Source organism: Grampus griseus (assembly GCF_964374135.1).
Source record: "Grampus griseus genome assembly, chromosome: 12".
Classification (NCBI taxonomy): domain Eukaryota; kingdom Metazoa; phylum Chordata; class Mammalia; order Artiodactyla; family Delphinidae; genus Grampus; species Grampus griseus.
In genome coordinates, this window is record NC_139006.1 from 8348092 (window position 1) to 8373224 (window position 25133).

Consider the following 25133-nt stretch of genomic DNA (forward strand, 5'->3'; position numbering starts at 1 on the left):
GAGGCCACAACAGTGAGAGGCCCACGTACTGCAAAAAAAAAAAAAAATTGTGTGTGACTAAGTCTTGACATGTTTATATATAATATTATGGTAAATATGGTATGTGACTGGCAGTGCTTCCGGCCACTTATTGGTCTTTAGTACTGGTGAGAGATTTAGAATTTGTGAGACGTAACTGGATTTTCTTAATTCATCACTCAAAGCATTCACTATGTGCCAAAACACAATCTAAGCATTTTACACATAGCTTGTAAATCCTCACAACCCTTGAGGGTGGGTACTGTTAGTGTCCTGGTTTTGTAGGCCATAAAGCTGTGTGTCATATTATCCACAGTCACATAGCTTTTGAGTGCAAAAGCCTGTGTTGAGCCTGGGCAGTCCAACCCCAGACCATCACCTTTCATGGGGGTCATGATTTATTTAATGATGTGAGTGTGTGAAGCTGAAGGTGAGGGCCATGTTGCCCAGTGTGCATAGGGACAGCAGGTTCTAATAACTGCTTCTTTCCATTGATTTTTATCTCCTTACCCTTCTTCGGGTGCTTATTTTTTCATTTTTAATACAAAATCATAAGGGCCTAATGTTATTACCTTAAGATGTGAATCATTTATTACAAATGTCATTAATATGCATCTCCTTTGTTTTTTCTTTTTAAGTTTAGTTTACAACTCTAAAATTTGATTCCTAGGGCCAGAAACACTTGGCAGTGGCAGGCTGTATTTACTACTGTTATCTTTTGTTTTCTTTTTTACAGGAAAGAAATGCTGAAAATGCAATCGAAGCCCTTAAGGAGTATGAGCCTGAAATGGGCAAAGTGTATCGACAAGACAGGAAGAGTGTACAGCGGATTAAAGCTAAAGACATAGTTCCTGGTGATATTGTAGAAATTGCTGGTGAGTTCAGTTTGTCATTTTTATTTTAGGTTGTATATCTGAATACAGTCCTTTTCTGAAGGCTCATACTTAAGAGTTTTAAAAGTTAGGCTCGTGTATCAATTACGTTAACAGATTTTTAGTGCTATCCAAACAAATCAGGTTTTCTGTAAAATTTTCAAAGTGTTTTGGCACCTCCCTTCATGTTGATGTGTTTATCTTTTTTTTTTAAACAAGGTGTTTTGAATTATTGTGCTTATTACTTTTAGTACATTGTGGAACACTAGTGCAGGTGAGATAATGAACTTAATCTTGATTTGACAGTTAGTTGTAGTGAGCAGTTTGTAGAAAACTAGTTAATGGCTACATAGTTTTTCCTGTTTTGGTTCTTGGCACAAATAGGTCAATCTTGGAACCATCAAACCTAGTTGATGGCTAAGGGTAATCTCATGACTTTAAAAGCTCTACTTAAGAATACTTTGACATAACACTGAGCCGGGGATCTAGGTTTGGGCTTTAAAGAGTTAGTGAATCCACTGCAATGCCAGAGCTCTACACAGATCTCAAAAAGGTCCTCTTTCCTATAGGTCAATGCCGTGTTTTCAGGCAACCCAAATGCCCCTGGAGCCAATCAGAACTGTGTAATCTTTTTGCTGGGGAATTATTACATTGGGTTATTCAAATCATTGTGGTTTTTCACACCCTCCTGAGCTCAGAATACTTGTTTTCTTTTTGTGAATTGTCTCATAGTAACACCTTTACACTGACTTGTGGGGAAATTGTGCTTTGTCTTACTCATTGTAATGAGAATTCAGTGCTGAGTCTCCTGGCCTGTGCTCTGCAGTTTTGGTCTTTGAAAGTAAATTACCGGGACTTCCCTGGTGGTCCAGTGGTTAAGACTCTGCCCTCCCAATGCAGGGGGCCCGGGTTTGATCCCTGGTTAGGGAAACTAGATCCCGCATGCTGCCTGGCGCAGCCGAAAAACAGAAGAAAAACAAAAGTAAATTACCTTGTCATAGGTCTTCCAGTAAAAGAATAGTGTTGCCTGTGTACCCACACGTTGATTACTTAGGACAGCAAAATTTGTATAAATGACCTAACAGCTTGCTTAATAGTGTTAACAAAAGTACAACTCAGAATGAAGTGTTTTGGCCAGTGGATTTTTTAAACTTAATTTTGACACAATTTCAGACTTAAAAGTTGCAAGACTAGTAAGAGTTCCCATTTAGCTTTTACCCAGATTCTCCAAATGTTTGTTATCACATGTGCATTATCCTCTTTCAGTCTGTATCTATACATTCACACATTTTTGTCTGAACTGTTTGAGAGTAAGTTGCAGAAATGATGCCTCTTTACTCCTAAATACTTGAGTGATTATTTTATAAAATTTAGAGCATTCTTTTAATATGATTCTAGTTAACTACTGAAAGTAGATAACAGTATTGTATCAGTTTTTTTAATCTGTAGACCTTATTTAGATTTAACCATTTTGTCACCATGGATTTTACAGCAAAAATATGACTTAGGGAATTCTGGTGGTGATGTAGGAAGTAGGTCAGAATGGGAAGGCTGGAGATAGGTAAGGGTTAATGAGAGCAAACAATAACGAAGGCTGTAGCATTAAGAATAATGAGGGGAAGATTTTGAGTTTATAAGTAGGAGTTTTAAAGCAAGGGTGCACATCAGAATTATCTGGGGACCCTCCTTAAAAGTTTTTACCAGGTCTCAACCCAAAGTATTAACTCTGAATCTCCCTTGGGCAAGGAATTACAGCCATGTATAGTTTGAAAAGTGAGCCTCAGGTTTAGGTGCCAAGCAACAGGTTTTGATAACTTAATAGATATTGGGGTGGATGTGAAGTAGGGTGTGGCATCAAAGATACTGGCAGGATATCTAGTTTAGGTGCCCGGGTGGTGATGGTGCTAGTAACTGAGGAAGGAAACATTAGAGGAAGATAGTTTGTCTTTCCACAAATATATATGTGGTCAGTGCACTTGCAGGTCACCTAAATATTGCACAAGATTCTTTTTGACTTTGTATGTTTTCCAGTTCTCCAGCTTAGTCTGGTAATATACTTTCAGCCTGTCAAATTAAGATATTGTAAGAATTTTTTGTGCTACTTAAGCTATTTCAGTATATTCAATGTATCTGAAAACTTAGAGAAATCACCCCCAAAGTGTTTATCCTTGGTTTGCATCAGTAGATGGCAGTGGTTTACAGCGTCAGAGGAAACTGTAACCTTGATCCTCAAAGCATCATCTTCCCTTTTGAAGGAATAAACTAAGACCAGCTTCTCTTCAATGGAGGTGGTTTTGGTTTCTCTTTTCTCTGAATTCTGGTTCTCTCCAGTCTTTCCTGTCTCAGTAAGTCACTCTTACCAACTAGTTAACTGAGAGAAACTTGGGAATCATCTTGATTCTTTCCTCTTTTATTCTGTCTCTAAGACCAGTTGATTCTGTCTCCAAAACACCCAAATTTGTTTACTACTTTTTCCTCAGTCACCACACCAGTCCCACCATCACCTCACACTGACATTGTCATTGTGTCCTAACGAGCCTCTGCCTTCCTTTACTGTTTTCTTTCCACACAGAAGCCAGTTTCCTAAAGGTCATGTTTATTCACTTGCTAAAACACTTAAGTGGCTTCTCTCTTGCACCAGAAATATAAATTTTTTTCTTTGACCCTAAATGACCTTGCATTGTATAGCTCCTGCTTGCTTCTGTGATTTCATCTTATGCAACTCCCTATGCTCTAGCCATGCAGGACTCTTTTTTTTTTTTTTGGCTGAGTTGGGTCTTTGTTGCTGCGCTCGGGCTTTCTCTAGTTGTGGCTAGCAGGGGTTACTCTTCATTGCAGTGTGCGGGCTTCTCATTGCAGAGCACAGGCTCTAGGTGCTCAGGCTTCAGTGGTTGTGGTGCGTGGGCTCTAGAGTGCAGGCTCAGTAGTTGTGGTGCACAGGCTTAGTTGCTCTGTGGCTCGTGGGATCTTCTCGGACCAGGGCTCGAACCCGTGTCACCTGCATTGGCAGGCAGATTCCCAACCACTGCACCACCAGGGAAGCCCCACTGCCTTTCTTTTAATATTCAAAAAAAATATTAAAACATGAGTTTAAATTCCTCATCTTAGGTGAATCTACTTATTACCAATAGTAATTGTTCTAAGCAGTACACATTCTCAACCCTATTCCGATTTCACCTGTTTTTGAATCCTTTGTGAGGAGTCTAACAGGTCCTGATAGTTAACACTTTTTTCCTCCGACTCTTCCCCCACTGTATACTAATTGCTAAAAGCATATGCAATGCTTGGACATTGGGCTCTTGTATAGTATTATTTTTTGAATTTTGACCATTCTGAGGAATGCTGAACAGAGGTGGTAACTAGTTTTAGATAGATATGAGCAACTAGTTTTAGATAGATATGAACATTTTATTAAACACTGTTGTCATACTACTAGGCAACGAGCAGACGTGTGTCACACTGATCATTGTAATCTTGCTGAGCATGTAACAAGCGCTCAGTGAGTAATAAATGAAACTTGAAATCGGAAGTATGGAGTAGGTTTAGCTAATGTAAACCTGCTTATTGTGCAGCTTCTGTGCAGAATAGATAATTTGAAGTCTCTGTGCTTAAGTTCAGTAATAACAAAGCTTGAAGTGTGTGCCAGATATAGTGATAAACTTGCTAGTGCTTGGTTTTTAACCATCAACCACTCTATGGGGTGCATACTGTTAGTCATATTTTACAATTGAAACTGAGTCTTTGTGGTTTATTGCTTCTATCTTCAACTGTAGTTAATTTGCTAGAGAATATACAGTATCCTTAGTGAATGTGTACATATTTCATATATCAATTTGTTGGAGGCCTAGTTTATAATCTTTTAAAAACAGCTTTATTGAGATATAATTCACATGCCATAATTAATATTCACTCCTTTAAAGTGTGTAATTAAGTGTTTTTTAGTATATTCAGAGTTCTACAGTCATAACCACTGTCTAATTTCAGAACATCTTCCTCCAAAAAGAAAACCCTATATCCATTAGCAATCACTTCCTCTGCCCTTCTTTCCCCAGTCCCTGGCAACCACAATTTTTTTTTAGGGATTTGCTTATTCTGGATATTGTATATAAATGGAATCATACAATAAATGCCCTTTTTAGACTGGCTTCTTTCACTTAGTATATTGTTCTCAGGATTCATTTATGTTGTAGCATGTATCATATAGTTCATTCATGTGTATACTGTATTCTTTATGGCTCAATAATATTCCATTGTTTAGGTATGCCACATTTTGTTTATTCATTCATCAGTTCATGAGTGTTTGAGTGGCTTTCTCCTTTCTGGCTATTACGCTACTGTGAACATTCAAGTACAATTTTTGTGTGAACATATGCTTTCACTCTCTTAGATATATACCTAGACATGGAATTGCTGGAGCTTACGGTGACTCAAAGTTTAACATTTTGAGGAACTTCCCAACTGTTTTCCAAAGTGATTGCATCATTTTACATTCCATCAGCGATGTATATAGGTTCCAGTTTCTCCACATCCTCATCAACACTTGTCTTTTTTTAAATTTTAGCCTTGAAGTGTTATCTCATTGTGATTTTAATTTGTACTTCCCTAATTTCCTAATGATATTGAGCATCTTTTCATGTGCTTATTTTCAATTAGTATGTCATCTTTGAGAACTGTCTAAATCCATTGGGTTTAGTTGGGCTGTCTTTTTAATGTTGAGTTGTAAGAGTTCTTTACATATCCTGGCTTATCAGATAGGGTTTGAAAATTTTTTTTCCCGTTCTGTAGGTGTCTTTTTTACTTGACAGTGTCCTTTGTAGCATAAAAGTTTTTAATTTGATAGAGTCCTATTTGTCTTTTTTTTTCTTTCATTGCTTGTGCTTTTGGTGTCATATCTAAGAAGCTATTCTGTGATCTCATGTCACCAAGATTTTGTATATGGTGTGAGGTAGGTGTCCAACTTGATTTTTTTGCATTTGGATATCCAGTAGTATCAGCACCATTTGTTGAAAAGACTTCTTCATTGAATTGTCCTGACACTCGTCAAAAATCAATTGACTTCATTTTCCACTGCAAATTGACTATTATTCCATTGATCTGTATGTCTTTCCTCATGCCAGTACCACACTGTCTTGATTACTGTAGCTTTGTAGTAAGTTTTGAAATCACTAAATTTGAGTCCCCTGGCTTTGTTGTTTTTCTAGGTTATTTGGGGTGTTCTGAGTCCCTTGCATTTCCATATACATTTTAAGTTTAGCTTGTTAATTTCTGCCCCAAAACCCTGCATAGATTTTGATAAGAATAATGTTGACTCTGTAGCTCAGTTTGGGGAATATATACATCACAGTAATATTAAATCTTCTGATCCATGACCATGGGGTGTCTTTATGTTTATTTAGGTCTCGTTTCTTTTAACACTCTGTTTTCAGCATTCAAGTCTTGTACTACTTTTGTTAAGTTTATTCCTAAGTATTTTATCGTTTTTTGTTCGTTTTTTGCAGGGGAGCTATTTGTAATTGGAATAGTTTTCTTAATTTCATTTTCAGATTGTTCTTTGCTAGTGTATAGAAACACAGTTGATTTTTGTGTACTGATATTGTACCTTGCAATCTTGGTAGACTCTTTTATTCTAATAGTTTTTCAGGGGTTCCTTAAGATTTTCTCTATATAAGACCATGTCATCTGAAAACAAATATTTTTGTCTTTTCAGCCTGGGTGCCTTTTCTTTTTCTTGTCTAATTACCCTGGCTAGACTCTCCAGTAGAATGTTGAAAAGAAGTGGCAAGAGTAGAAATCCTTGTCTTGTTCCTGGTCTTAGGGGAAAAGCATTCAGTCTTTTACCATGAAGTATGATGTTAGCTGTGGGTTTTATAGATGCCCTTTATCATGTCGAGGATGCCTGATCACAATTTTAATTTTTAGGTTGTCAGTATACTCTTGTTTGGTTTGTTCTGGTGACTTTTCATGGTGGTTATGTATTTAGATCAAATTAGAAATGGTTAGTTTTGCTAGATTACTAGGACCAGTGGGTCACTGAACTGGGAAAGATGTAATCCTAAGGCATTTAAGTGAATTATATGGAACATTTTGGGAAAACATATTGTGACTGCTTGACCTGGGCCAGATAAATAGGTATTTATTTTATTCAGACTTTTAATTCTATACACGTTGAGGCTTTTTAACTTCTGCTTTTATTAGGATTAGTAATGTAGTTGACCCTGCAATTTGGCATTTAGCCCAATAATTCAGTTCTGTAAAACTGTAGAAATGAACTTCAATTCTAAATGTAGATCTAAATTATTTCTTGTCAAAGTCTTGCATGGCCTGAAGGGATAAATGGCATGAATTGTGCTTTTAGACATGGTAACTTTTATACTATTACTTAAATTATGAAATTGAGTGTGAGGGTTCTTTCTGGTGAATTGAAAAACTGGAGAATACTGTGAACTGTTTTGAAGATGAAAGTGAGCATGGAGTTGCTTTTTTGATATTTGCCGAAAGAAAGAGACCTTTTTGTAGTCATTGTTTGGGTGTAAGAATCATCTCCTAACTTCAGATGATAAACTTCTTTTTGCTAGCTTCTGGAAGACATCTGATAGGATGGTTCTGCTGAACTTTCTGAAGACTGAGTGGCTTTTTGAGGGGGAGATGGAGGGGGTTTAAGGGAATTATATTTTAGATGTTGCTATACCAACTAATAACCTTTCCAGGAAGACATTGTGTAAGCGTGCATAGCAAAACCATACGTATACTTATAACTATCTAGAATACAGGAACCAAATAAAATTGATTTGGCAAGTATAAATATGGAGACAGTTACCCATGTGTTCATCTTCTGAAGCCACAATAATTTTGTTTTATCTTAATGCCAGGAAAATATTTCTCTGACGGATGGAAACCAAAAGTAATAAAATCAGGGGCTTCCCTGGTGGTGCAGTGGTTGCGAGTCTGCCTGCCGATGCAGGGGACATGGGTTCGTGCCCCGGTCCGGGAAGATCCCACATGCCGTGGAGCGGCTGGGCCCGTGAGCCATGGCCACTGAGCCTGCGCGTCCGGGGTCTGTGCTCCACAACGGGAGAGGCCACAACAGTGAGAGAGGCCCGTGTACCGCAAAAAAAAAAAAAAAGTAATAAAATCAGGTATAATTTTATGAGAAATGAACATCAGTGTTTAAGCGTTCTGTATTATCTGCCAATATTATCAAGGTCAATCGAGCTATGATAGTCATGAAACTCTTTAACTTTAGAATTTGGGGAGGTTTCAGTATTTGCATGGGAGGGGTATTACTGACTTCTCAGCTTTTTTTTTTTTTTAATTTATTTTTGGGTGTGTTGGGTCTTCGTTGCTGTGCGCGGGCTTTCTCTAGTTGCAGTGAGCAGGGGTTACTATTCGTTGCAGTGCGTGGGCTTCTCATTGCGGTGGCTTCTCTTGTTGCAGAGCATGGGCTCTAGGAGCACAGGCTTCAGTAATTGTGGCTTGTGGGCTCTAGAGTGCAGGCAGTAGCTGTGGCGCATGGGCTTAGTTGCTTCGCGGCATGTGGGATCTTACCGGACAAGGGCTCGAACCCATGTCTCCTGCATTGACAGGCGGATGCTTAACCGCTGTGCCACCAGGGAAGTCCCTTCAGAGTTGTTTAAAACAAACTTCTTGTATCTTGGTAATCCAGAGTTGATAAATAGCACAAGGACATAAATATCCTCAGATGACTTCTGTCCTGTAGTATACTCTGGAATAAATCATATTTTAAGATTATGTAGGTGATAGAAATGAGTCTCAACATAAAACTGCATTTGCTTTATTTAGGTTCTGGAGAAGTTGATTTTATATTTCCTAAAATGAAGAATAAATATTCAGCAGTAGTGCCAGCAATTTCAGGATTTTTTAAATGAAAAGAATAATTCTTAAACTTGGTAATTATTTAAGGGAAGAAAAGTTTCACTTTTGATAGCTTGCAGTAATGAAATTTAGTAACATGTATGAAGTGGCATTTCCAAGCATTTGAGGTAAAGAAAAGATAAAGTTGTAAAATAGAAAGATGACTGATTCATGTAAGAACCTGTGTTATTATCCTAATTCCATATGACACAGGACAAAGTAAATTAACCTAATCTCTACAAAACTGGGTAATTGGAGTAGCCTCTTAAGGAGCTTTCTGGCTCAAAAGATGTATGATTCAGATAATGTAGCCTTATTCATTTAGCTGGGGCCATGAGCCTTTTTTTCTTTTGCTTTTAGAAAGAAGGATAGGAGAAGCCTGACTGAACAGTCAGCAAACACTTAATCCATACCTGTTGAGCTCCCTAACACAAATATCAGAAAAGTTAATTCTGTGCTGTAGAGCAGAGGGTTTGGCAAACTTTTTTTAACGGAGCTACCTAGTAAATATTTTGGCTTGTGTGGTCCCAAACAGTCTCTGTAGGGGGGGGGGGATTTTTTTTTAAATAAGACTTTAAAAATGAAAATCATCCTTGGCTCAAGGGCTGTTTTTATATTTATTTTTATTTTTTTTTTTGTCATTTACTTAGGTTGTGCCAGGTCTTAGTTGCAGCAGGTGGGTTCCTTGGTTGTGGTATGCAAACTCTTAGTTGTGGCATGCATGTGGGATCTAGTTCCCTGAGTAGGGATCAGACCCAGGCCCCCTGCATTGGGAGCGCGGAGTCTTACCACTCTGCCACCAGGGAAGTCCTTCAAGGGCTGTTTTTAGTGTGTTTGTTGTTTTTTTTTTTTTTTTGGCCTGCGTTGTGTCTTTGTTGCTGGGCGTGAGCTTTTCTCTAGTTGTGGTGAGCGGGGTCTACCCTTTGTTGCGGTGCGTGGGCTTCTCATTGTGGTGATTTCTCTTGTTGCAGAGCACAGGCTCTGGGGCTCATGGGCTTCAGTAGTTTTGGTGCACAGGCTCAGTAGTTGTGGCGCACGGGCTTAGTTGCTCTGCGGTATGTGGGATCTTCCTGGACCAGGGCTTGAACCTGTGTTGCCTGCATTGGCAGGCAGATTCTTAACCACTGTGCCACCAGGGAAGTCTACAGCAGTAGTTCTTAATCATTTCTAGATCACACGTCCTCTAAAAATTAATGAAATCTATGGACTCTTTCCCCAAATACATGTATTCAAAATCTTGTATGCAATTTCAGGGGATTCTTTTGCCCTTCTCCCTAGAAATCCACCCCAAGATTCTAGCTGTTTGGTTTTAAAAAATGAAGTTACAAGCATACCCAGTTTTACTGTGCTTCTCTTTATTGTGCTTTGCAGATACTGCATTTTTTGCAAATATTTCAACTTTTTATTATTATATTTTTATGATCTGTGATCTTTGATGTTACTATTGCAAAAAGATTGACTTACTGAGGGCTCAGGTGATTAGCTTTTTTTAAGTGATTAAGTCTTTTTAAATTAACATATGTACATTTTTTTTTAGACAATGCTATTGCACACTTAATAGAGTACAGTATAGTGTAAAATCTTCCATGTGGCTCTCTTTATTGTAGTATTTGCTTTTGTGGTTGTCTGGAATTGAACCCACAGTGTCTGCAAGGTATGGCTATATACTATATAATCCAGCAATTCCACTTCTGGAGTATATATTCAAAAGACATGAAATCGCTCTCCTTAAGAGGTCTGCACCCTTATGTTCATTGTAGCATTTGTGTATAATAGGAAAAACATGGTAAAAACCTAAGTATCCATCAGTGGATAAATGGATAAAGAAAATGGTGTGTGTACACACACACTCTCTAGAATATTATTCAGCCATAAAAATGAAGGAAATCCTGCTGTTTGCAACAACATGGATGGATCTTAAGTGAAATAAGTCAGAGAAAGGCAAGTACTGTGTAATCTCACTTACATGTAAATCTTTTAAAAAGCAAACTCATAGAAACGTATATCAGATTGGTGGTTGCCAGGGGCGGGGAGTGGGGGAATTGGGTGAAGGTGGTCAGAAGGTACAAATTCCAGTTTTAAGACAAATGTGTTCTGGGATGTAATGTACAGCATGATGACTATAGGTAACAGAACTGTAGTGCATATATGAAAGTTGCTAAGAATAGATCTTAAGTTCTCATCATAAGGAAAAAATTGTAACTGTGAGGTGATGGATATTAACTGATTGTAGTAATTTCACATTGTATGTATATATCAGATGTTTTACACCCTAAACTTACAGTGTTACAGCTGGTTTATATCTCAGTAAAATGGGAGAAGTCGATTACAGTTAAACAGTCTAGTTAGTAAAATATTGTCTGATGAAGCAATTTACATAGTGTTGGAATATTGTTAGAATAAACAGTTTTCACCTGTTCCTAGAATGATTAAACACAGCTCAGAGAAATAGAAGCAAAGATACATGACCAAATAAGGTTTGTTGTCTTTTGCCTTTTCCCCCATATGCAGTTGTTTCACAACAAGAAGGATGGGAGAACAAGGCTAGTTAGAGATGTAGATCTAAGCCATCTGTAACCAAATAACAGTAGAAATCATTATTTTAGTTGTTCCCGTAAGTTATATCTCTTTGTGTAGAGATATAAGTTCTTACTCTTAAGAACTTGTATATAAGCAGAACAGCAAATAGTCTAAAACAGAAATCAGTGTGGGAAAAACGAAAGAAATCAGCATGGATGTATTAGAAGCAGAGGGTTTTGAGACCTAGAGCCCTTTATTCATCACTGTGAGAGTAGCTAAGACGTTAAGAACAATGAGAAATGAAGAACTTGGAAAGATCTCCCCAATCATCAGATCATGATGGACCAGTTGATCTTGAAGGCTGACCTGAATTTCATGGAGCTGGCATTTCCTCATTTCCTATAATCATCTCCTCCCCTTCTCCCCTCTCCCTCTGACTCAGTGATAGTCACAGTACCAATAAGTGCCAACCTTTCCAATCCTTATCAGTGTGATTAAGATTTGGGGAAAATTAGAAGAAAGACATGGTATAGGGGGCACATTTCCTAAGTGTGACACAAAACCACCAAGATCACCAGATTTGACTATGTAAAAATATAAAACAACTTTTGTTTTGAAGATGATAAAAGAATTTAAAAAAATAAAGTGTTTGGTGTTAACAGTGGTCAGAAAAATACAGGATTGAGAGTATGGGGAAATGGCAAGAAAATAAATTTTGGTGGAAGTATACATCTGTAGGAAAATTCTGTTTCTGTGAATCTTTTCTCCAGAAGTAATCTAAGTGCACAAAGATGTTCTCTATATAACATTGTAATAGGAAAATTGGAAACACCTAGATGGCTATGAAAATGGTGACTGATTAATTTAGTCCATCCACAGTATGGCTATCAAATACCTGTGACCTTGAGCAAGTTAGCCTTTTGTGACTCATTTTCCTCATCTGTAAACCGGGAATGAAGATAATCAGACCTTCCCTAGAATTGTGAAGATTAAGAGTTAGTAACTCATAAAGCTCTTGTAGTAGTGCTTGGTATAGAATAAGCATTCTCCAAAGTTTAGCTTTAGAGATTATTGCTTTAGCTTTAGGTATTATTATTATGTAGCCATTAAAAAAGAATGAGACAGATAAGTATATACTAATGTAAAAGGAGATTTGTGATTTTTATTTTAATGAAGTTTTAATAAGTGTTAGCCATAGAGAAAGGTATCTGATAAATACTGTTAACAGCGAGATATTTGGATGAAGGGAGCGAGGGATGGGTTATCACCTCGTAAAAAGCATACTTTACTTTTGTAATAAAGAGGAATTTATGTTGGTATCCCAGATATTGTATACTCTAAATTTGCCTAATGATGGGCCGCCTCCACAGCATCTAATGAGCCGGCTATCTTCCATTCTAGTAGCTGGAAACTTGCCTGTCTAGGAACCGCCATGCCATTTTTATTGGTAGTTATATATTACACCAGTTTTATTATAAAATGTTCCTTTATAAGGAGCTAAAATATACTTGTCTGTTTTATACGTTAGTTTTTTGCTTTGGAGCACATAGAAGTCTGATTCCTCTTCCTATGGTGGCCTGTTACGTAGTTGAAGGTAAATTCGTCTCCCTTTTAGAGCTGGGGGGAGACCTCAACTAAAACTCTGAGAGCGTGCAACTTGTCCAAAAGCGTGTGGCAGTTTATGGTAGAACTGGGAGTCTCGAGTGTTAATGGTGTGGTATATCCTAAAATTTTTATTTTCAGGTTAGTCTTGGCTCTTTCTGTTGTTCCTGTAATTATTTTTAAACCCTTTACCATCTTGATGGCTTTTTTTGGTGCCCAGACTTGAATGCAGTTAATGTAAGTGGAGTCTGGTTGATATTCTAGACCTTATCCTCCACTCTTACACATAAGGACATTTCTTTAGCAATCTTAATTGCCCTACCAGCTAAAACCCATGAGTCTTTTTCATGCTTCTCTTTCCCCACTACATCTAGTCCTCTACTAGCATACATGTATTTTGTTTTTAGTCTAAATTTTAAGCAGCAATCACTGTTAAACCTCATTCAGCTCAACCAAGTCTTAGGTCTGTTTGGATCCTGATTTTTTCGTTGTTCCAAGCTTTGTGACATTCTTCAACTTGATAATTATCATAAGTTTCTGGTGCTTGTTTTTTAAAGAAAATAATGTGTGTGCAGGTACTTCATTCCTTAACAAATATTTTATTTGGTAGCCACTATGTGCCAGCATAATACCAGAACCTGGGAAATCAGTGGTGACTAAGTGACTGCCTTCTTGGAGGTTTTGAGCCTAGTGAGGAAGACACATCAAATATATAATGTGGTGAGTGTTAGGAAAGGACAGCTCTCTGTTAGGTTGGTATCCCTTAATCTTGGAAGTTCAAGGAAAGCCTTGCTTTTTGTGAAGACTCAGAACTTTGAGGAACTGAAGAGCATTGTTTGAAGCTTAGAGGGAAGGGGAGAGTCATAAAAAGTAAGAGCAATTGGGTCGTGGAGGGTGTTAAAAACCATGGTTAAGATACTAAACTTTATTTAGAGTCTAGTAGGAAGAAGCTGTTCAAAGGTTTTAAAGAAAAGAATTATATATCTGCATTTTTAAAAGATGAGTTTCATTTCATCATAGATAATACATCCAAAAAACCAGACTGGGAACAAATATGGTATAAAGTATGGCAGTTTGTAATGTTCCTTCCATGCTCACCCTGAGGCCTAGAAGTAGTTTTAAGTAGGCAAGTAGGGCTTCTCAAGTGAAGAATTTCATTCATTCTTCCTGACTACAAAATTTATGAACCAAATTGCAAAGAGTGAAAGTATTTGAGTCATAGTTAAATGTTTAAGTAATTTAGGTTAATTCATTCTATTGTGGGTCATTTTTCCTCAGCCATCTAAACTCAGAAACAGTAGTGGTATTTAGGAGATAATTTCTGATCTTATGTATAGTTTTCTCTTAAAAAAAGATTTGAATAACTGGTAGAATTTGCCACAATAAACTAGATTTTTTTCCTTATATATAATCAATTCAAAAAAGACTTTTTCTAAGTAGTGCTGATTTTAACCATCAGTCTTTTTGACGTAATGATATAAACAATGTTAAAGTATCCTGGCTTTATAAAACTCCTTCCTAGGTTTTAAGGTAAAGAAAGCTTGTGTTCATTCGATTCTAAAATGTGGCCAAGTAATAATTTCCTTTAAATGACTTTTACTCGCCTTCTTGGTAACCTAGCATAAAGTATACATTGAAGAATTTGTTCAGAGTGGAAATCTGTGATAGCAGGTTTTAAAGAGCTACAGACTTAAGGAGCCAAGAGCTGAATTTGAAGTGTCAGATGTTAAACAAATAGAAGGTAGTTTATAACAGAGTTTATTATTTTATTACACTGCCTGAACTCAAGAGACAAAAAAAATTTCAGAGGAAAATATTGCAGAGCATCCCCTTGGCAAGAGTAAGAATTTTCCACTACCACTTGCCCTAAGGGCACTGACATTCCCCATCGGGGAAATATCACTGGATGTGATCATCAGAACAGGCTGCCTACTCCTCATGCACAAAACTGTCTGGAATTCACAGAAGCCTGCAGACAAAGCAAAATTATTTCTTAGTGGAAAAGTATTCATTGAATCTTTGCTTTCATGGATTTTTTACTTCCTTAGACAACCAGCTTCCTAACAGATTTAATCCTAAATTGACTCCTACAAACAAAAAGCACAGAGTCACACAGTAATATAAAGGAAGTCTTTCATTAATTGAGGTTCCTTAGGTAAGACTCCTTTTACTTACTGCCTTTAGTTTTTCCTGTCTAAAATGAGGACTTGAGTTGGGTTGGTCAAGATGATGTGAGGGAGGGGGTCTGTCTAGCTAGGAGAATACTAGAATTTGGCAGGTTTTTAAAACCAGTTTGGATTTATGCTATTTAGTACCTTTCCACAAAGAGATCGGTTTATAATGGAAACAAATTAAATGTGAAACTTTAAGGTAGTACATTTCCCAAGTGTTGGGGGATTTAGGGTCTTCTTGGCCTAGAGCTGTGGCATACGTGGCACATGAGAAACAGCACATAGTAAAGGCTATTCTAAACAGGCCCTTCACAGGATCTGTGACACCAGGTACTAAGCCTTTTCTTTTTTCTTATATTAATTTTTTAGTGTGCTTGGAGAATTTCTTTAAAATATGAATTCCTGGACCCCAGACTCTTGAAGAGCAGGTCCTGAGATTCTGTAGTTTATAAAAGGCCCCCAGGTCATCTCTTAATTTTAGAATGGCTGTTACAGGATGGAAGAAAAGTGAAGAAGAACTTGAGGTCAGTTTTTTTTTTTTTTTTTTTTTTTTTTTTTTGCGGTACGTGGGCCTCTCACTGTTGTGGCCTCTCCCGTTGCGGAGCACAGGCTCCGGACGCGCAGGCTCAGCGGCCATGGCTCACGGGCCCAGCCGCTCTGCGGCATGTGGGAGCTTCCCGGACGGGGGCACAAACCTGCATCCCCTCCATCGGCAGGCGGACTCTCATCCACTGTGCCACCAGGGAAGCCCTTGAGATCAGTTTTTAAGGACTTCCCAGTCACTTGTTCCACCAGCATTTTAAACTTATTTATTTTTGGCTGCGTTGGGTCTTTGTTGCTGTGCATGGGCTTTCTCTAGTTGTGGTGAGCGGGGGCTACTCTTCGCTGAGGTGCACGGGCTTCTCATTGCGGTGGCTTCTCATGTTGCGGAGCACGGGCTCTAGCGCACAGGCGTTAGTAGTTGTGGCACGCAGGCTCAGTAGTTGTGGCTCACAGGCTCTAGAGAACAGGCTCAGTAGTTGTGGCACACAGGCTTAGTTGCTCTGCGGCATGTGGTATCTTCCCGGACCAGGGCTAGAACCCATGTCCCCTGCATTGGCAGGCGGATTCTTAACCACTGCGCCACCAGGGAAGTCCCTCCATTAGCATTTTACATTTGACTCATTCTTGAATATTTAACCAATAATTAAATGTATATGAATACAATTTTTGTGCAACAAAGAGACAGCCTTCATATATTTAAAACATATAGGGGGAAAAATAGCTGGTTTCTTTGTAGTGCCAGTTTAAATATAATTTTAAATGCTGCATATATAGTATCAATTCCACCTTAAACTAGTAACTTATATGTTGACTGTGCTACCCAGGAAAGAAATTTAATCTTGGTATTTCTTGCCTCAAAAACACATTTTTCATTCATTTTTAATCCTCTGAGCTTCCACTGAAACAGCAAAGTAAATGGCAAGATAAAACTTTTGGGTCCTCAATTTGAATATTAGATTTGTTGGCCTTAATTAAATTGTGGCCAGGTATATGAGAGTATGAGCTAGGGCTAATATATGAAATTGTTTAAAAAGAAGTAAGAGATTCAACTTTCAGTATAAAATGATGCCTTCTGCTTCCCCCCCTCCCTTTTTTTTTTCTTTTTTGGCTGCACCACTTGGCATGCGGGATCTTAGTTCCCCAACCAGGGATCGAACCCTGTGCCCCCTGCAGTGGAAGTGAGGAGTCCTAGCCACTGGGTCGCCAGGAAATTCCCGGCATTGTGCTTTTAGATTGCTGGTTTATGTTCAGTTGTTACAGTGCAGACATACTTATATAGATTGTGGCGACCTCTATACCATGTTAGAAGTTTTTCACTCCTGTAGGATCATGACATAAATTGCTTCAGACCTTAAAGGAACATTTTCAGGTAATTTTTCCATTTAGGGTCATATGCTCATCATTGAACTTGCATTCTTTTCATGTTCAGGGTCATGTGGGGTAAAATTAATTATGACAAACAGAACTAATACAGGAAAATTTTTTTTTTTTTTTTTTTTTTTTTTTTTGCGGTACGCGGGCCTCTCACTTCTGTGGCCTCTCCTGTTGCAGAGCACAGGCTCTGGACACGCAGGCTCAGTGGCCGTGGCTCATGGGCCTAGCCGCTCCACGGCACGTGGGATCTTCCCGGACCGGGGCACGAACCCGTGTCCCCTACATCGGCAGGTGGACTCTCCTGCGCCACCAGGGAAGCCCGGAAAAAGTTTTGTTTTTCTTTTTATTTTATTTTATTTTTTGGCCATGCTGTTCAGCTTGCAGGATCTTAGTTCCCCAACCAGGGATCGAACCCGCGCCCTTGGCGGTGAATGTGTAGTCCTAACAACTGGACTCCCAGGGAATTCCCTAAATTGATTTTAAAGTTTTATCTTCATGGGGTATTTTAGGTGTTGAAGGTCACTAAAGTTTAGGGTATGGTTACTTTATTGTAGTATGAGCAGAATTATATTAAAATGAAAGGTTCTAATTTCTTCAGTCTGAATATTGCTGTTTGTTGCATAAGCATTTCCAGCAGGAATTTCACCTTAACTTAATGTATCCCTGCAGTCAAATGCAGGGATGATCTTTGCCTCTTGAGATTATATATTGGCAATCTCTTTCTGTGCCACCTTGTGACCACATTTCCTACTTAGGTTATAGGGTTGTTTCATGAACTAGAGCTCAGAAAGCACACCATACTCTCCCTGAATTTAAAAGCTCTGAGATACAGAAAAATTAGAACTAAACTAAAGGTTTAACAAATGAAATAAATCTACTTCTTGGACAGAATGGCTGTTTTGCCAGTTTATGTATAACCAGTGACAGTTACAGTTCAGTATAGTAGGGTAAGTCTTGAAAATTAAGATTTAACTTAGAAATACCATATGCAGTTGTGGGGGGGGGACTGTGCTTATTGTTTTGACTTTTAGCTGTCCTTCCATAAGACTTCTAAAACCACTGTAGTACCTTTCAGAAAGCCAGGGAAAGCTGTTGTATACTTATTTTTTACTCTCCAGTTGCTTTGGTACTGATGCGAACTCATCCAGTAATATTTGAACACCTACAGTACACTGGGCATTGTTCTCAAGGTGCAGGTGAAATATTGGCTTTATCTGTTCCTGGGTCTGTGTTGTGGCATTTACTTCAAATACGTCAAGGAAAGGGGCTAAGACATGGTCTGTTTAAGAGCTGTTAAAGGGACTGTTTGGCCCAGAAAAGAAAACTCAGTTGACTTAAAGATCTTCTAGAGGTTTTGCAAGAGGTTTATTCATTTATCTGATAATTCAGACTTCAAAAGGTACCAAAGGGTACAAGGTGAAAAGTCTCCTGCCACTCATGCCCTGCTCCCTAGTGGTACAAGTCTGTTACACCTTCCCAGAGGTATGTTCTCATACCAGTGGAGCTCCATATACATGATGCTTCACACTTGTGTTTTCCCCACTTAATGTACAGTATGTCTTAGAGGAAGTTTTTACTTTAGTATGAATACAGTTGTCTCTTTTTTCTACTGCTGATTAAAAAAAAACTAACCACATACAGCAAGCATATCTGTAGAATAAATTCTTTGTAGTGGAATTTATGGGATAAAAAGATTGTGCTTTGTTTTGCATTTTTTTTTTTTTTTTGGCCGCGCCGTGCGGCTTGCGGGGATCCCAGGTCCCCGACCAGGAATCGAACCCACGCCCTCAGCAGTGAAAGCAAAGCGTGGAGTCCCAACCACTGGACCACCAGGGAACTCCTGTGCTTTGCAATTTTGATATGTATTGCCAGTTTGCCCTCCAGAGATTTTGTAAGTTTTTTTCTTCGTACTCAGCAGTGTATATAGGGTCGTCACAAAGTCTGGACGCGTAGTTGAATTAAGAATACTAAATGGGTTACTAACATTACATGGTATGTTTAGTGACATATTCAGTTTATCCTTGTTAGTGCACTAACACCGAGTTTTCATTAATATCTGCTCATGCACTTGCCTCTAAATGATTTGTGCCTCTGGTTTTGTTTTGGTTTGTTTTTTTGCTTATTAAAACTAAACTTGCCACATCTTACAGTCACCCTGTATAAGAAGCCGTTTCTATACATCCTTTCAAACTTGGTGCATTTTTCTCAACTCCTTTGTCAATTTGATAGTTTAAAAGTGGTCTCTCTGTGTAGTTTTATCTTGCCTTTCTTTTATGAGTGATATTAATTGAGCATCTTTTTATAGAGGCATGTTTCCTGTTCATGGTAATTTGGCTTTCTTAGTGGAATAAATCATGGCTTGTACAATTCAGTCCCCTTCACCATGCTGTGTGTGTGTGTAGGTGTGCAAATAATGTGTACTTAGAGCTGTTTGCCCGAGTATCATTATTCTCTTCTTGTGTACTTCAAATCTTGTATCTATCCAGGAAGAGTTTTTATGACCCTGAGAATAAGTTGATTATATTGCTTATTGTAGCAGATTTTTTTTTTTTCCCCTCCCTGCCATGCCATGTGGCCTGCAGGATCTTAGTTCCCCAGGATCAAACCCGTGCCCCCTGCAGTGGGAGCTCGGAGTCCTAACCACTGGACTGCCAGGGAATTCCCTATAGCAGATTTTTATATATTTGTGCTGTATACAGGCTATTTATTTCCTTTAAAAATTGTGTTTGATTTGGAGACAGATTTTTCTTTATGTAACATGATTGCAAAAGTTGCTTATTTTAGCTTTTTTTCTTCCCCAATTAGTTGGTGACAAAGTTCCTGCTGATATAAGATTAACTTCCATCAGATCTACTACTCTAAGAGTTGACCAGTCAATTCTCACAGGTAAATATTATGTATTGGAACGTTGTTGAATTTCTGAAGGCTCCCTCAGATTCCATGCTAATAATTGAGTTGACTTCTTGCCCCACTGTCTCTCTTTTTTTTTTTTTTTTTTGCGCTATGCGGGCCTCTCACTGCTGTGGCCTCTCCCATTGCGGAGCACAGGCTCGGGATGCGCAGGCTCAGCGGCCATGGCTCACGGGCCTAGCTGCTCCGCGGCATGTGGGATCTTCCCAGACCGGGGCACGAACCCGTGTCCCCTGCATCGGCAGGCAGACTCTCAACCACTGTGCCACCAGGGAAGCCCCCCCGCTGTCTCTTAATCCTCTCCAGGATATTTATTTCTTAATGCTTTATCAGTTAGGCTTTTTGCCAATACATGAGGTAAAGCTATGATTTAAAAACAATTGGCTTTCATCTCATAAGGCCTATTTATCTTTAAATTTTATTAAAAATTAGTTTTGATTTAAACTTAACTTTTAAAAATTTTTTAAAGGGTTACAAATTCCTTCAGTAGCAGAGGTAATATTCTTAAGGTTGAAGTAGTGTTGTTGTCTCTCTGTTTTGTGGAAAGTGCATTAATTACTTAGTGTTCTTTTTCCAAGCAGGATACAGACTCCAGGAATGCTAATCTCACATCTGACATACTTTGCAGGAATCAGATGTACAATTAACAAAAGTTAGCACCCTCTAAAATGGTGAATGTTTACTACCTAAAGTTTGCACACTTAGATTTGGGATTGTTTGGAACATTTTCCCGTTTTTGTTTGATACAGGCACAGTCTAGGGTGGAGGGTTCATATTAACTGGATGGAAGTAAGGTGGTCAGAAGATTAAACACAATGCTAACCTGAATTAAATAGAGAGTAAATATAAAATTCAAAGATTTATCTGATTATTAGTTTTGAAAAGCAACTCATGTCATAGAAGTAGGGATGTGAGTAACCTGGGCTCTGTTTTTTATTGTTTCTTTATGAATAGCTTATCTACTAAAACTCCCATTAGCAGCAACAACCTGGAAGCTGATTAAGCCATAAAATGGTAGGGAATTGATGGGGTTGAATGTATGAAATTCTCATATTGTGCCTACAAAAATAATTTCCATTTTAAAACTTTCCATAGAGTTTCTTGAATGTTGTTTTTTTGTTTAAAAGTCATACTCTAGTTTTAGGCTAGATTGAAGAACCAGATTCTTTTGTTAAATTTTGAGAGTGAAATTTCCTACCTGGAATTTGACCTAACAACTAGGGCCATATTTCACCCTCATTATATACAGTTAACCCTTGAATAACATGGGTTTGAATTGTGTGGGTTCACTTATCTGCGGATTTTTTTCAATAGTAAATACTACAGTACTTACTATACTAGTTGGTTGAATCCTCAGATGCAGAACCGCAAATATAGAGGAATTGCATATACGGAGGGCCAACCATGAGTTCTGTGCAGATTTATGACTGTGCAGAGGGTTGGTGCCCCTAACTCCTGCGGTTTTCAAGGATCAACTGCATTTCATAAGTGATGTTAAGTTGAAACCAGATTCAGACATTGTGAAAGTTCTAAGAAGTAGTCTCTTACTTCTTAGAGACTTCTACTTACTTCTTAGTAGACTTACTTCTTAGTCTCTTGCTGTTTTTCATTTTGGTTTATTGAAATAGAATGGTCTGATTACTGCATGCAGATATTTCTAGAACAATGTTTTCATTTCTCATCTTTGGCATTATTGAACAAAAACAAAAACAGGCTTTCCAGTGGATGATCCTCAGTATTCATATACTGTACCTACAGTTTGTTTATTTTGTTAAAAGTAAATATACTTTCACCTTAAGTATCAGAGTGTATGTGTATATAAATATACGACAAATCTACATTCATAATATTAGAGTATAAAATGATACCTGAAAATGAACTAAATTTGTATAGTTATTCAAGAAAATAAAGGTAATTGACTGGGATTTTACTTCAAAATTAAATTCCTTTATTTTGATTTTTTTTCTTTGAAATTAGTTTCTATTACTGAATTTTACTAGTTTATGTTCTTTTGAATGAATTGGGCCTTTTTTTCTTTTTCCTGAGAGTGGTAGTGGCATGAGCGGATGAGGGTACCAAGGTTCTAGGTGCACACTGCACAGATCTAAACAAACCTTCTGTATCACAACCTGCTTAGGTGAATCTGTCTCTGTCATCAAGCACACTGATCCCGTCCCTGACCCACGGGCCGTCAATCAAGATAAGAAGAACATGCTCTTTTCTGTGAGTACTTTGTTTGGAAAAGACTTAGCCTATAAAGGGATGTTTTCAAAATGATGTGGATGATAACTGTGTGTAGTTCACAACCTGTGTTTAGAGAGAAAGCAAATGCGGCAAACCATTAATAATTGGTGAGTCTGGATGAAAATGGAATGGATGTTCATTGTACTACTTCAATTTTTCTGTTAAATTTTTTTGAAATAGAAAGTTGGGAAATTTATAGTTTTCGTTTGTTTAGAACTTAAAGTGGTATTTCAAGTAGTGGGCTTTTGTGGGTTAGCATGGGAATCTAACCACCCCATAGTAAGTAAAAAAAGTAGAGCTACAATGAAAATAATGAAGCCCTGTTCTCCCAACATTTAGGAATTAAAATGGGTTGGGGGGAACCTTACACTTGATTGTATTGATCTTTGAATACTAGTGCTTAAGTGGAGGTCCTCAAGGACAGCCCATGGTCCTGGTTGCCCTTCTTATTATGGGTGATAAAAGTAGGAGGGGTTGAGTTGTTGGAGCCAGAGGTGGAGAATGCTTAGGGTTGAGAGCTGTATGAAGTATGAAAAGTCAGGAACACAGAGGGGTTAAGCGCTGTCCCAGGCCAAAGCTAGTCTGCAAGCCAGGCTCAGTATTGTGAATAGAGATTCAAGGTGGCCGGTGTAGAGGGCTCTGGGGCAAGTAGGTACCATTCTGATTTCATGGAGAATCAAATCAGAGAGAGATGGACCACACTGCCTGCATGAGGTATTGCTCATCATCAAAGTTAGATGGCTGGTTGCCACTGGAAGGCCCAGTAAAATGTGGTGAGAGAATCTTGTTGCCCTCTTGAAAATCCACACAAGTCTGAGTTTACTAGTCAGTATTTAAATTGGGTGTGGTGTTAGTCTTGTAACCATTTTTCTACTTCTGTCCTAGGGTACAAACATTGCTGCCGGCAAAGCCATGGGAGTGGTGGTGGCAACTGGAGTGAACACTGAAATTGGCAAGATCCGGGATGAAATGGTGGCCACGGAACAGGAGAGAACACCCCTCCAGCAGAAACTAGATGAGTTTGGGGAACAGCTGTCCAAAGTCATCTCCCTTATATGCATTGCGGTCTGGATCATAAACATTGGACACTTCAATGACCCAGTTCATGGAGGCTCCTGGATCAGAGGTGCTATTTACTACTTTAAAATTGCTGTGGCCCTGGCTGTAGCAGCCATTCCTGAAGGTCTGCCTGCTGTCATCACCACCTGTCTGGCTCTTGGAACTCGCAGAATGGCAAAGAAAAATGCCATTGTTCGAAGTCTCCCTTCCGTGGAAACCCTTGGTTGTACTTCTGTTATCTGCTCAGACAAGACTGGTACACTGACAACGAACCAGATGTCAGTCTGCAGGGTAAGTGGGAGTAGTTTCACAATCTTTGCAGGTTATGGTTGTTGATTCATCCTAAGAATATGCCTTCGTGCCATCAAAACCTTTGATTTATTATTTTTTTAATTACTATGTTTTTTTATCAGTGTATAGTTGTTTCACGATATTGTTAGTTTCTACTGTACAGCGAAGTGAAGTAGAGCTCCCTGTGTGATTTATTTTTTTATTTTATTTTTATTGAAGTACTGTTGGTTTACAGTGTTGTGTTAGTTTTGGGTATACAGCAAAGTGATTCATTCATATATATATATATATATAATTTTTAGATTCTTTCCCCTTAGAGGTTATTAGAAAATACTGAGTATAGTTCCCTGTGCTATACAGTAAGTCCTTGTTGGTTATCTGTTTTATATATAGTAGCAGGTATATGTTAATCCCAAACTCCTAATTTATCCCTCCTCCCCCTTCCCCTCCCCCTCCCCCTCCCCCTCCGGTAACCATAAGTTTGTTTTCTATGTCTGTGGGTCTATTTCTGTTTTGTAAATAAGTTCATTTGTGTCTTTTTTTTTTTAAGATTCCACATACAAGCGATACTATATTTGTCTTTCTCTGACTTACTTCACTTAGTATGATAATCTCTAGGTCCATCCATGTTGCTGCAAGTGGCATTATTTTTTCCTTTTTTTAAAAAATTTTTATTGGAGTATAGTCGATTTACAATGTGTTAGTTTCAGGTGTATAGCAAAGTGAATCAGTTACGCATATACATACACCTGCTTTTTTTTTTAGATTCTTTTCCCATATAGGCCATTACAGAGTATTGAATAGAGTTCCCTGTGTTAATACAGCAGGTTCTTATTAGTGATCTATTTTATATATAGAAGTGTGTGTATGTCAATCCCAGTCTTCCATGTTATCCCCCCCACTGCTTATCCGCTGGTAACTATAAGTTTGTTTTCTACATCCATAACTCTACTTCTGTTTTGTAAATAAGTTCATTTATACCCTTTTTTTTAGATTCCACATATAACAAGTGGCATTATTTTTATTCTTTTTTATGGCTGAGTAATATTCCATTGTATATCTATATACCACATCTCCTTATCCATTCATCTATCGATGGACAGATACTTAGGTTTCTTCCCATGTCTTCCTCCCTCCCTCCCTGCCTCCCTACCCCTCTTCCTTTCTTTGTTGTGCTGGACCTCAGCTGCAGCATGCAGGATCTTTTTTTAGTTGCAGCATGCAGACTTCTTTGTATGTGGGCTCTTAGTTGCGGCATGCGAACTCTTAGTTGTGGCATGCGTGCTGGATCCAGCTCCCCAACCAGGGATTGAACCTGGGCCCCCTGCATTGGGAGCGTGGAGTCCTACCCACTGGACCACCTACCCCCTGGACCACCAGGGAAGTCCCTCTATGTCTTTTTTCTTTTTTCTTTTTTCTTTTTTTTTTTGGCTGCGTTGGGTCTTCATTGCTGCGCACGGGCTTTCTCTAGTTGCAGTGAGCAGGGACTACTCTTTGTTGCAGTGCGCAGGCTTCTTATTGCGGTGGTTTCTCTTGTTGCGGAGCACGGGTTCTAGGTGCACAGGCTTCAGTAGTTGCAGCATGCAGGCTCAGTAGTTGTGGCCCGCAGGCTCAGTAGCTGTGGCACACGGGCTTAGTTGCTCCACGGCATGTGGGA

The 25133-nt window shown here is 38.5% G+C and overlaps 1 protein-coding gene across 3 annotated transcripts in view; it reads left to right on the forward strand.

Moving 5' to 3' along the window:
* The window catches only part of ATP2A2 (ATPase sarcoplasmic/endoplasmic reticulum Ca2+ transporting 2), a 60981-nt gene that overhangs the window by 12900 nt on the left and 22948 nt on the right, over positions 1 to 25133 (forward strand). For all 3 annotated transcript variants that reach the window (XM_082668495.1, XM_082668496.1, XM_082668497.1), the window contains 4 exons: positions 755 to 893; positions 19778 to 19858; positions 22020 to 22105; positions 23012 to 23476. In XM_082668495.1, the coding sequence (XP_082524621.1) occupies positions 755 to 893; positions 19778 to 19858; positions 22020 to 22105; positions 23012 to 23476 (771 nt within the window). The remainder of the gene's footprint in view (positions 1 to 754; positions 894 to 19777; positions 19859 to 22019; positions 22106 to 23011; positions 23477 to 25133) is intronic.